The sequence below is a fragment of the Arachis ipaensis genome, chromosome B07 (assembly GCF_000816755.2).
Source record: "Arachis ipaensis cultivar K30076 chromosome B07, Araip1.1, whole genome shotgun sequence".
NCBI classification, from domain to species: Eukaryota; Viridiplantae; Streptophyta; class Magnoliopsida; order Fabales; family Fabaceae; genus Arachis; species Arachis ipaensis.
In genome coordinates this window covers 47,513,813-47,527,392 of record NC_029791.2, presented here as the reverse complement: position 1 = coordinate 47,527,392, position 13,580 = coordinate 47,513,813, and the positions used below count along the sequence as shown (strand labels likewise).

General features: G+C 36.1%; 1 protein-coding gene and 1 long non-coding RNA gene across 2 annotated transcripts in view; both read left to right on the top strand.

Annotated features, from left to right (window-relative positions):
- Nucleotides 1–1,267, top strand: part of LOC107610000 (14-3-3-like protein) — a 3,481-nt gene extending 2,214 nt beyond the window's left edge. The window contains exons 2-4 of the mRNA XM_016312064.2: nt 231–353; nt 686–802; nt 947–1,267. Of these exons, the coding sequence (XP_016167550.1) occupies nt 231–353; nt 686–802; nt 947–1,003 (297 nt within the window). The 3' untranslated portion in view covers nt 1,004–1,267. The remainder of the gene's footprint in view (nt 1–230; nt 354–685; nt 803–946) is intronic.
- Nucleotides 1–2,892, top strand: part of LOC110265180 — a 15,161-nt gene extending 12,269 nt beyond the window's left edge. The window contains exons 2-3 of the long non-coding RNA XR_002351514.1: nt 1,454–1,459; nt 2,807–2,892. This is a non-coding gene — a long non-coding RNA (uncharacterized LOC110265180). The remainder of the gene's footprint in view (nt 1–1,453; nt 1,460–2,806) is intronic.

Genomic DNA, 13,580 nt, shown 5'->3' with positions numbered 1-13,580 from the left:
GATGAAAAAGATGAAAAAATTACATTTTTTTAAATATAATGAAAATTTGGAAATTGATTTAGCCATTAAAATTTATTGATTTGTTTAAAATTTCTTAGACACTGACTTATAACGTTATTTGCTTTTATTATTAGAATTGTGATCCTTCTAATCTTTTACAATGGAAAAAAGATGTGTGATTTTGTGGTTTATTTATTTTTGACTATTTCTTGTTTTAACTTTGGCTCCAGGATATTGCGAATGAGGAGTTGCCTCCAACCCATCCAATCAGGCTGGGTCTTGCTTTGAACTTCTCTGTCTTTTACTATGAGATTCTTAATTCTCCTGACAAAGCTTGTAGCCTTGCTAAACAGGTTCGTTTCGGGGCAGCTATGTTAATTCTTTCAATGAACTTTTTTCCTTTTTAGTGAAATGCACAATAATATTTGTCATCAGGGAATTGTGATAACCAATAATTTCCAATAACCATTGAAGACTCGATGAAGTAATATTGCTAGGTTCTCTACATGAATTAATCCTTGTTTTGTGCTTTGTGAAAATAACAATAAATTCATCTTTAGAAAACCCATTAAAATCATAGTCTTAATTACTTTTGTTAATAAGTTTATTGGTGCATCTATTAGTTTATGGATAGTATATTGTTTACTTATAAGTAATTAATTTCGTTCTTCAAATATTTATTTAGGCTTTTGACAAGGCAATTGCTGAGCTGGATACATTGGGAGAGGAATCATACAAAGATAGCACTTTGATCATGCAACTTCTTCGCGATAACCTTACCCTTTGGACTTCTGACACGCAGGTATGGCCTTTTTTTTTTTTTTTACCGTGTCATTTGTATATTCTAATATGTACAATTGTCTTAGAGAAAATCTAAGTGATTAATATTATTCTTCTGTTTAATCTATATGTATTGATTTTGGTTTATATGTGGGTTTGGTTTCAGGATGAAGGTGCAGATGAAATTAAAGAAGCAGCACCAAAAAGTGAAGAACAACAATAGATATATCTTGTTGCTATATCTTGTTGCTAATTAGTTGTTGAATTCCTCTACTATAAAGTTTCAAAAGGGAGAAGATATTTATTGCAATCTATATATTCTTGAGATATATATTATGCCTTCATGGTTGTTGTTATGAATTATGGGTAAAATTAGGCTCATTTAGATTTTTATTATATTCATGTTTTTGAGTCACCTATTTTATAAGTGACACTAGAACTTCTATAACATATAATTGGATTGGATTATTGAGAAGCTATTCTTCGTAAAGATGAGGGTTTTTTACTTAAATAAAATAAACCAATACCAAAATTATTCTAAATTAAATTTTGAAATGTAAATATCCTCTTTCTACTGTTATATAAATCGTTTCAAGGGCACGAGGATTATATAATATGTTAACCATGCTACCTATGAACGATTTATACATGAATGACTTAGGAGAATAAGGAGTAAATCGTTGCAGGACACACAGAGTTATAGGTATCGCATAAATCGTCCCACCCTACAAAGATTTACGTAATTTTGAGCTAAAACACAAAGGTTTGGCACGATTAACGTGTTAAAGCAAATCCTCTCAAGCTTATCACGATTTATATATAATAGGGTACTTTTATTTATAATATTTTAATTTAAATAATATCTATTTAAATTTTAACTTAAAAAATAAAAATATAATTTTTATAATTTCAATTATTAATTTCATTAATAAGATTAAATTAAATTAAAAAAAATACTAACAAATTATAATAAAAAAAGTATTAAATTTTAATATATAAATTTAATTTTTTTTCTTTAAAAAAATATCAAAAGGTGTTAAAAATAAATTTTGAATAATATAAATTCATGTTGTTTTGAGTAACATAAATTTAAATTTTTATAAAATTTTTACACTACAAGAAAAAAGGCCTATGGCCACGCTTTTTTTTGCTACGCTTTAAAAGCGTGGCCAAAAGTGGTCTATGTCCACGCTTTTGTGAGGGTGGAGTTTGAATAGAGATTTGACCACGCTTTTATGAGGGTGACAGTTGATGCGAGATTTAGCCACGTTTTTTTCTGCCACGCTTATAAAGCGTAGCCGTAGAGAGATTTCGGCACGCTTTTAAAGCGTGGCAACAGGAATTTATTATTGTGGCATTTCAAAAGTGTAGCCGTTTTCTACAAGCCTTTTGGCACGCTTCAAAAGCGTGGCCAAAAGGTTCCCTCAGAAAAAAAAATTAAAGAAGCTCGAATTAAATAAAAACGCTCCAGAGTTCAATTCTTCGTGATTCAAAGACTTAGAGAAAAAAAGCCCTAGCTAACTCCTTCTTTGTGCCCTGCCTTAACTCCTCCTTCGAAAGCCCCCAATGGCGATCACCAATCTCCGTTCAAAAGCCCTAACTCCTCCTTCATTGTACTCACCTTAACCCTTCTTCAAAAGCCCTAACCTCTGCCCTCACTGCGACGACAACACTCCAACGAAGTGCCACTCGGATGACACTCTGTGAAGAACGACGAAGCCCTCCCTTCCGCGCTGCCACTCGCTTCCTGCTTATTGCTTCTTTGTAAGTCTCTCAGGCCAGGACGACGAAGCCCTAACATCTGATGGGTACATTGTGACGAGGTGGAAAAGCGCTAGTTCCAGCTTCGAAGAAGGCTGTAGGTTTCTCCTCTTTTTGTTTTTCTGCAGTTAGATTCATGAGGATGACTCTAAGTTTTCATTCTTTTTTTTTATTATTCATTGTTTTGATTCTCATGCATTTCTTCAGGAGACGGTGAGGAACCCGTTATTTGAGAAGCATCCTAAGCAGTTCGGGATCAGAGGAGCAGAGGAAGAAGAGGATCCTCAAGCAGAGGTTGAAGGCTCCACCAGCTTTGAACCAGTTCACCAAGACCCTTGACAAGAACCTAGGTGCGTAAATAATTATCTCCATTTTATTTCATTTGCCCTGTTTTATGTTTGTGTAATGCTTCAAGTGTAGTAATATTTTTCTCTTATTTATTTAGAAATTTTTTTATGTTAATGATAGCTTTTATTGGATACCTTGCTATTTAGAAAATTGTTGTTTCATGAATTGGACAAGGCCTTGTAATTATTCTGACTTCATAGCTTTGCATAATTATTGTGTCTTATCAGTTTATATCTTAAAACATTAGATTTTGTGAGCATGATTACTTTTGCTTAATTCACTATTAATAGCCGAGTAGTGTATTGTGACTTTAGTGTGTTTGATGTATTATCTTGTTGTCACTTTAAATAAGAATTGAACGCATATAGAGTTATTAGTCAAGAGCATTTTTTTTCTACTTTATTAACTCATTTGGATATTAATTACTGCAACTTAATAATGATTTTCTACTGGCTCACTGTATCTTCGTTTTGGTTATTTTAAATTGTTTTCTATGAGGGTTACTATAGGTTTGTTTGAGCTATCATGTCTTATGTTCATGTGTGTAAGTTTAGGTTTCTGCACCAAACATGAGTTCATGGTTGTATGTTTTCATTGTGTTTTGCTTTATTTGACTGAGTCTTAGTAGAAATGAAGTAGGAATGCACCATTTGGAAAGGAAAGAGCACTGGTTTCAAACCCAATACATAAGACCATATGAAATTTGAAAAATAAAATAACACATAAAATTTGAGTTTGTTATAAAGTTGGGAACACTTTGTTATGCTTAAGAAATGGAATAAAGTGCGGATGTGCTTATATAATGTGAAGTAAGTGTTCAAAAGAGCTCTTTGCCTCAGAATGCAATATATTGTGGCTTACTCTCCTTCCTTCTAGCATTAGATACCTAGCAACAGTAGCAGAAAATTAAAGGTCACTTATAATTTTTTGTGCATAAGCAACCAAGATCACGATCAGCCAAAAGATTTTAAAATTTTGCATTGGAATCAGGGTTGCTTGTAGAGCTGAGTTATATTTTATTTCTGTAGGGGAAGCTATTTTGTTCCTAATTTTGTTTATTTTTCTATTTTATGTTAGTAGAAGAGTTAGAATGAGTGCGAAAATGGTGTTTCTTGTGAATGATTGAGCTTCTTTTATTTCCCCAGCTGTTAAGATGAGAAGTTAAAATAAATGAACATGAAAATTTAGTTTCCCAGTTTATTTGCTTTTAGTTTTCGGATGTTTACTACCCTTGTTTTTTGGTAGTTTTTCTTGTTTCTCACTCTAGTCTCATTTGTTTCAGTTTCACCCAAGGCACCTAAACTAAAGCCAATAGCAGGTTTATCAATTCCATTTTGTGTAATAGAGAAACAAAGCCCTGGTTCTTGGTCATTAATTGAGCCAAGTTCATTCAAAGTCAGAGGGAAAAACTGCTTTAGGTTGGTACAAAATACTTGTTTTTGTATACACACCATTTTGGGGGGATTAATGCTTAACCTTTAGGTTATGATCACCCTCATGTTGAGGATATTATGACAAAAACAAAATTTTTTATTATTGATAGTGCTAGAATTCATTGTTGCTTGGACTTGGTTGGCAGGGACAAGAAGAAAGAATTTGTGCCAACCAATGCTGCTTTCTATTCCCTTGGAGCAGACCTCTTTCTGTCTCAGCGAAAAATTAAACATATCGCGCGCTTTGTAGGAGTTCCTTCTATCAGCATACCTGGGGATGTTCCTTCTATTCTTATTGTAAATATTCAGGTAGCTGCATATTTTCTAGTCCAAATTGAACTTCAACTGAGAATTTCTTATCTTACATTATTGGGGTGCAAATTTTATGTTCGACATCTGAATATTAGTTTATTAATGTTTGTATATGCACAGCAATTTTTCATACTCTTGTATGATTTCCCCTGAAATTGTATGCTGTTTGAAGAAGCGGATGATTGACGGTTTAGAATTCAGAATAAATTCTCGTTGCAAGTATAGTTTTTAAACCAAGCAATCATCCTTTCTTACAAACGTTTTGGTTGTCACAAGTAACAAACCCCTTTGAAATTGATAACCGAAGTATTTAACTCGGGTCGTCTTCTCAAGGAACTGCATGGAGGTATGTTCTTATTATTGGTTATGAGTTTTGTAAATTGGGGGTTTTGAAAGTAAGGAACAAGTAATTTAAATGACAAGTAAAATAAATAAATGACTATAAAAAAAACTCTTGGTGAGGTACGAAAATTCGGAAGTCCTATCCTAGTTACTCTTATGAGAATTGAGGTTAACCCCACTTAGTTAACCTTTACGAAAGCAAGGGAAAGTCAAGTGGACTAATTAGTTAGATCCCCAAGTCCTAGCCAACTCCTAAGAAAAGACTAGAGTTAGTGGAATTCTAGTCAATTAGAGAAATTAATCAACAATCACGATAAATTTGATAACTCAAGAGCCTCCAGTTAATCAATTAAAGCCAAGTATATAAAAAAAGCTAAATAAGAATCATAAATCTGAAATACCTCAATTGCATTAATAAAAAAAATTCAATCTAAACATAAAGAGTTCATAAACTGAATTGATAAAATAAATAAAAGGAACATTGAACCTGGAACTCAGAAGAAATTGTAAGTTAAAATAATAAAGTTGAAATCCTAATTCCTTTAAGAGGAATCCTAATCCTAAATCCTAAGAGAGAGGAGAGAACCTCTCTCTCTAAAAACTACATCTAAATTATGAAAAGTGAATTATGAGCTGATTGAATTGTTTGAATGGATTCTCCCACTTTATAGCCTCTAATCTATGTTTTCTGGGCCGAAAACTGGGTCGAAAACAGCCCAGAAATCACTGGAGAAGAAATCTGCCATGCTGATTTTCGTCACTGTGATGCGTCCTCGTGGAGCGCGCATTCGCGTCACCTAGCATCAGGGTAACTATGGCATATTATATATCAAATCGAAGCCCGGACGTTAGCTTTCCAACGCAACTGGAACCACGTCGTTTGGACCTCTGCAGCTCATGTTATGACCGTTTTAGTGCGAGAGGGTCAGGTTGACAGCTTTGCAGTTCCTTCAACTTCTTGTATTCCTTCCACTTTTGCATGCTTCCTTTCCATCCTCTAAGCCATTCTTGCCCTGTAAATCCTGAAATCACTTGACGCACATATCAAGGTATCGAATGGTAATAAGAGAGGGTTAAACATATCAAAATTAAGACCAAAGAAGCATGTTTTCAATCATAGCACAAAATCAGGAAGGAAAACGTAAACTCATGCAAATCATATGAATAAGTGTATGAAAGATTGATAAAATTCACTCAATTGAGCACAGGATAAATCGTAAAATAGTGATTTATCAACCTCTCCACACTTAAACATTAGCATGTCCTCATGCTAAGCTCAATAGAAGCTATAAAAGGGTAAAGAGGAATGGTGTGATGTATGAAATGCAACCTATCTATATGAATGCAACTACATGCTAAGATGTTTCTATCTACTTGGTTAAAAGTAAATAAGCTCTTCAAGACAAACATAAATCAGATTTCACTAATTCAAATCATACAATAAAAAGCAAGTAAACTTGTAAGAAGATAGCTCATGAAAGCAGGGAACATAGAATTAAGCACTGAACCCTTACTGGTAGTGTATATCACTCTAACTCTCAAGTGTCTAGGGTTAATCACTCTACTCTTCTCTAGTCATGCTTTCTAAACTTTGTTCTTCATCTAACCAATCAACAAAAATTTAATGTACCAATGCAAACATCATGAGGTCTTTTCAAGGTTGTAATGGGGCTAAGGTAAGGGTGACGGTATATATATATGGCTAAGTGAGCTATAAATTGAATCTTTAATTAACCTAAACTTTCACCTAACATACATATACTCTATATAATTCTAATTCATGCCTAGCTACCCAAAATTCCCACTTTTGCATTACATACTCATGTATCAACTTTTCTTTTTAATTTATCACATGTGCATTGATCTTTCATTATTAAACTTAGCATTGGGGTAATTTTGTCCCCTTATTTATTTACTTATTTATTGAATATTTTTTTTTGAACATGAAAATAAACATAGCTTATCAATGCACATGGATTTTTAATTTTTTTATAGTTTCACATGAGTAGGTACATAAATTCCTATTTTTTTTATCATGGTAGAAACATAACACATTCCCTTATTAACCCATGTTCCCACAGTTTCCCCACAATTAATTGTTACACAATCCCTATCTTAAGCTAACCAAAGATTCAATTGGGATATATAATTGTTTTTCCGCTTAAGGCTAGTGATGTGGTAAAATAAAGAACAAATGAGATTTAAAGGCTCAAAGTGGCTAACAAAGGTAATTGAAAGGGTAGGCTTATTTGGGATAAGTGAGCTAATAATCAGATAATGACCTCAATCATATGCAAGCATGTAAATACACTAAATAGTGGACATATAGAATGGAACAAAGCAAAGATTGCAATCATAGGGAAGAAAACACACAGGAATAAAAATTTATGGTTAAATAATGTAACCATATAAATAAGTTCAAAATCTCACAGGTTGTGTGTTCTTGGCTATAATTCATGTTCCAAATACAACTTCAAACAAGTTTTAACATAAAAAAATTTTCAATTTAAATTAGTGAAAATTTTCAAAAATAGAGTCCTAAAAAGAAATTTATTACTTTAACCAAGTAGTGACTAAATGCATAAAATCAAACAAACATGCAATTAAACATGTGGTGCACGAATTGTGAATCACATTTTTCACAACTCGTACCACTGACCAGCAAGTGCACTGGGTCGTCCAAGTAATACCTTACGTGAGTAAGGGTCGAATCCCACGGAGATTGTTAGTTTGAAACAATCTATGGTTATCTTGTAACTCTTAGTCAGGAAGTCAATTATGTTTATCAGTTGAATTTCGAATGAACAAGAGAGCATGGATTAAAGGTTACTTGTTATGCAGTAATGAAGAATGTGTTGGATTTTTAGAGATGCTTTGTCTTCTGAATCTCTGCTTTCATCTGTTTTCTGATTCACGCACGCACGTCCTCCTATGGCAAGCTGTGTGTAGGTGGATCACCGTTGTCAATGGCTACCATCCATCCTTCCAGTGAAAAGATTCCCAGTGCGCTGTCACTGCACGGCTAATCATCTGCAGGTTCTCGATCATGCCGGAATAGGATCTGCTATCCTTTTGCGTCTGTCACTACGCCCAGCAATCGCGAGTTTGAAGTTCGTCACAGCCATCCAATCCCAGAATCCTACTCGGAATACCACAGACAAGGTTTAGACTTTCCGGATTCTCATGAATGCCGCCATCGGTTCTAGCTTATACCACGAAGATTCCAATTAAGAAATCTAAGAGATATTCATTCATTCTATAGTGGAACGTAGGTGGTTGTCAGGCACGCGTTCGTGGAGGAATGATGATGATTGTCACGTTCATCACATTCATATTGAAGTGCAAATGAATATCTTAGATAGGAACACGCATGTCGAATGGAAAACAGAAATACTTGCATTAATTCATCGAGACACAACAGAGCTCCTCACCCCCAACAATGGAGTTTAGAGACTCATGCCATCAGAGAATACAAAGTTCAGATCTAAAAATGTCATGAGATACAAAATAGATCTCTAAAAGTAGTTTAAATACTAAACTAGTAGCCTAGGTTTACAAAAATTGAGTAAACTATGATGGATGGTGCAGAGATCCACTTCTGGGGCCCACTTGGTGTGTGCTGGGGCTGAGACTTAAGCAATTCACGTGCATAAGGTTATTTTGGGCGTTCAACGCCAGGTTTGGATCCATTTCTAGCGTTGAACTCCAGCTTTTAATCCTTTTCTGGCGCTGGACGCCAGAATTGGGCAGAGAACTGGCGTTGAACACCAGTTTACATCGTCTATCCTTGAGCAAAGTATGGACTATTTTATATTGCTGGAAAGCCCTGGATGTCTACTTTCCAACGCAGTTGGAAGCACGCTATTTCGAGTTCTATAGCTCCAGAAAATCAACTTTGAGTGCAGGGAGGTCAGAATCCAACAGCATCAGCAGTCCTTTTTCAGCCTGAATCAAATTTTTGCTCAGCTCCCTCAATTTCAGTCAGAAAAATACCTGAAATTACAGAAAAACATACAACTCATAGTAAAGTCCAGAAATATGAATTTTTCCTAAAAACTAATAGAATTAAACTAACAACTAACTAAAACATCCTAAAAACTATATGAAATTAACCCCAAAAAGCGTATAAAATATCCGCTCATCACAACACCAAACTTAAACTGTTGCTTGTCCTCAAGCAACTAGACAAATAAAATAGAAGACTAATAGATTGAGAAGCAATAATATCTCAGAGTTATTGGATGAAGCTCAGATTCTAATCAGATGAGCGGGGCTAGTAGCTTTTTGCTTCTGAACAGTTTTGGCATCTCACTTTATCCATTGAAGCTCAGAGTGATTGGCATCTATAGGAACTCAGAATTCAGATAGTGTTATTGATTCTCTTAATTCAGTATGATGATTCTTGAACACAGCTTCTTTATGAGTCTTGGCCGTGGCCCTAAGCACTTTGTTTTCTAGTATTACCACCGGATACATAAATGCCACAGACACATAACTGGGTGAACCTTTTCAGATTGTGACTCAGCTTTGCTAAAGTCTCCAATTAGAGGTGTCCAAATTTCTTAAGCACACTCTTCTTTTTGCTTGGACCTTGACTTTAACCGCTCAGTTCTCAAGTTTTCACTTGACACCTTCACGCCACAAGCACATGATTAGGGACAGCTTGGTTTAGCCGCTTAGGCAAGGATTTTATTCCTTCTTGGCCCTCCTATCCACTGATGCTCAAAGCCTTGGGATCCTTTTTATTACCCTTGTCTTTTGGTTTTAAGGGCTATTGGCTCTTTCTGCTTGCTTTTTCTCTTTTTTTTTTGCTGCTTTTTCTTGCTTCAAGAATCATTTTTTTTTATTTTTCAGATTATCAATAACATGTCTCATGTTCATCATTCTTTCAAGAGCCAACATATTTAACAGTCTTAAACAACAAATTCAAAAGACATATGCACTGTTCAAGCATTCATTCAGAAGACAGAAAGCATTGCCACCACATTTAGCTAATTAGAATTTCTCTTATTAAAACTCGAAATTTTATTGCCTCTTATTCAAAAGATCTACTACTTTATTCATGTTTGCTGATGATGAGAAAAATAAACTATAGCTTAATTGGAGATAAAATCAAAATAGATACTAATTACTACTATATGACTCCTAAAGTAAACTTCTATAAGAACACTATCACAGATTTAAGGCAAAAATTGAAAATTAACAACCTTTATTCTGGGAGAACGGGGGTTCCTCTGATCTTTGGGGTGTTTGGTCCTGCAAGAGATAACTTCTGGCGCTTCAAGTCCCTTAAGTCACGCCCTTGCTCCTCTTGTTCTTTAAACAAATAGCTAAGAATTTGACTTTGTTTCTTCTGTTCTTTTATTATTTGTTCCATAGCTTCCCGTATCTTGGTAATAGACGTCTCAAGATACTCCCAGTATTCAGATTGAGGGATTTCTGGGAGAAATTCCTCCTTTTTCTTCTTGATAGGATCATCCTGTGCTTGTTGTTTGTCCATTGATGCTTTGGTGATTGGTTTCTCAACTGAGATATACTCAGTTATTCCCATCCTTACTCCAGTGTCCTTGCAAAGCAGAGAGATCACGCTTGGATAAGCTAACTTGGCCTCTTTAGAATTTTTGTTAGCAATTTTGTAGAGTTCAGCTGAGATCAGCTGATGAACTTCCACTTCTTTTCCCATCATGATGCAATGGATCATTACTGCTCTTTTAATAGTGACTTCAGAACGGTTGCTAGTAGGCAACAGAGAATGCCCAATGAAGTCCAGCCATCCTCTGGCGACTGGTGTGGGATCTTCTCTCTTGAGTTGATTTGGGAGACCCTTTGTGTTGGTGGTCCATCTGGCTCCAGGGATACATATATCCTCTAGAATCTTATCCAGACCCTTGTCTGTTCTCATCATTCTCCTGTTGAAGGAGTCTGGATCATCTTTCAACTGAGGCAGCTTTAAGATCTCTCTGATCTTGTCAGGGGTGGTATGAACAATCGTTCCTCTAACCATGGTCCGATATTCATAGAAAGCAGTTCCAGATAGTTTTTGCTTGTCAGTCTGCCACATATTAGCATAGAACTCCTGGATCATATTCCTTCCTGCCTTCGTTTTAGGATTAGCTAGGACTTCCCAGTTCCTGATTCGAATTTGCTCCTGGATCTCCGGATATTCATCTTCTTTCAGATCGAATCTGATTTCCGGGATCACTGATCTCAGACCCATTATTTTGTTATAATGGTCTGAATGTTCTTTAGATAAGAACTTCCCTTGATTCCAAAGTGGTTTTGGAACGCTCTCTTTCTTGCCTCTTGGAGTGGGTTGTTTTCCTTTGGGAGCCATGATCTTAGTGATCGCGGATAAACACACCAAACTTAGAGGTTTGCTTGTCCTCAAGCAAAAGAAAAGAAAGGAGAGGGATAGAAGGAGAGCTAGGTGCAATTGTTGATGGGAGGGGAAGGAGGCCGAACTCATATTTATAGGGAGGGAGGGTGGGTTTTCGAAAAAGAGATAAAGATATGATAAAAAGATTTATTTGGAAAAGATAAGATAAAAGATATGATAAGAGAAGATATAGTTTAAAATTGAGAGGATAAGAAAGATTTTTGAAAAAGATAGATTTAGATTTTGAAAAAGATAAAAGTGGAGGTTTTGAAAAAGATATTGATGAGTTGAAAAGATATATTTGAAAAAAAAAAGTTTTGAAAAAAGTTGGATTGAATTTGCAAAGAGGGTTTGTGCTTATGGATTAAGATATATTTGATATTTTTAAAGTAGGATTTTTAAAAATTATGGAATTTAGAAATCAAGGTTCTTAACATGTTTATGCAAGAAATCATGAATTGAAGTATGAAAATCAAGATTTAGAATGAAAAGATTTGAAGAAAAATGAGTTTTGTCTCCTCCCTGCCATCCTGGCGTTTGAACGCCCAAACACTGCCTGTTTTGGGCGTTCAACGCCCAAATGCTACTCTCCTGGGCATTCAACGCCCAGTTGCTGCCCTTTTCTGGCGTTGAACGCCAGATTGCTACCCTTACTGGCGTTCAGCGCCCACTGGCTGCCCCTTTTGGGCGTTGAACGCCCAAAATGGCCCTTTACTAGCGTTTTCATGCCAGTGAGCTCTTTTTCTCTGTTTTGAGTGCAGATTCCTTCTGTAACCCTGTGAAGTTATGAAAATGATGATTTACCTTAGTATCAATGAACTCTATATAAACAAATAAAAATAAAAATATGGCAAAATACTTAGAGGATTGATGCCCCATGGCTGGGTTGCCTCCCAGCAAGCGCTTCTTTATTGTCTTTAGCTGGACCTTGCTGAGCTTTTAGTCTAGCTTCAGCCTTGAGCATTCTTGCTCAACGTTGCCCTCAAGATAGTGCTTGATTCTCTGTCCATTGACAATGAACCTCTTATCAGAATCAATATCTTGAAGCTCCACATAACCATATGGTGATACGCTTGTAATCACGTATGGTCCCCTCCACCGGGATTTCAATTTCCCGGGGAATAGCCTGAGTCTAGAGTTGAACAGCAGAACCTTCTGTCCTGGCTCAAAGATTCTAGATGACAGCTTTCTGTCATGCCATTTTTTCGATTTCTCTTTATAAAGCTTGGCATTTTCGAAAGCTGTGAATCTGAATTCCTCTAGCTCATTTAGCTGGAGCAATCTTTTTTCTCCTACTAATTTGGCATCAAAGTTTAGGAATCTGGTTGCCCAATAAGCTTTATGTTCCAGTTCCACGGGCAGGTGACATGCCTTACCATACATAAGTTAGTATGGAGAGGTCCCTATAGGGGTCTTGAATGTTGTTCTGTAAGCCCACAGAGCATCATCCAAGCTCCGTGCCCAATCCTTTCTACGGGTATTTACTGTCCGTTCCAGGATTCTCTTTAATTCTCTGTTAGAGACTTCAGCTTGCCCATTGGTTTGCGGATGGTATGAGTAGCCACCTTGTGGCGAATTCCATACCGAACCATGGCAGAGTAAAGATGTTTATTGCAGAAGTGAGTGCCCCCATCACTAATTAGTACTCTAGGGACGCCAAACCTGCTAAAGATATGTTTCTGGAGGAACTTTAGCACTGTTTTAGTATCATTGGTGGGTGTGGCAATGGCCTCAACCCATTTGGATACATAGTCAACTGCCACCAGAATATAAGTGTTTGAGTATGATGGTGGGAAAGGTCCCATGAAGTCAATTCCCCATACATCAAACAACTCAATTTCCAAGATTCCTTGTTGAGGCATAGCGTAACCATGAGGCAGATTGCCAGCTCTTTGGCAACTGTCACAGTTACGTACAAACTCTCGAGAATCTTTATAGAGTGTGGGCCAATAGAAGCCACATTGGAGGACCTTGGTGGCTGTTCGCTCACCTCCGAAATGGCCTCCATATTGAGATCCATGGCAGTGCCATAGGATCCTCTGTGCTTCTTCCCTAGGCACACACCTACGGATTATTCCGTCTGCGCATCTCTTAAAGAGATAAGGTTCATCCCACAAGTAGTACTTTGCATTAGTGATTAATTTCTTCTTTTGTATACTGTTATACTCTTTGGGTATGAACCTTGCAGCTTTATAGTTTACAATATCGGCAAACCATGGTGTTTCCTG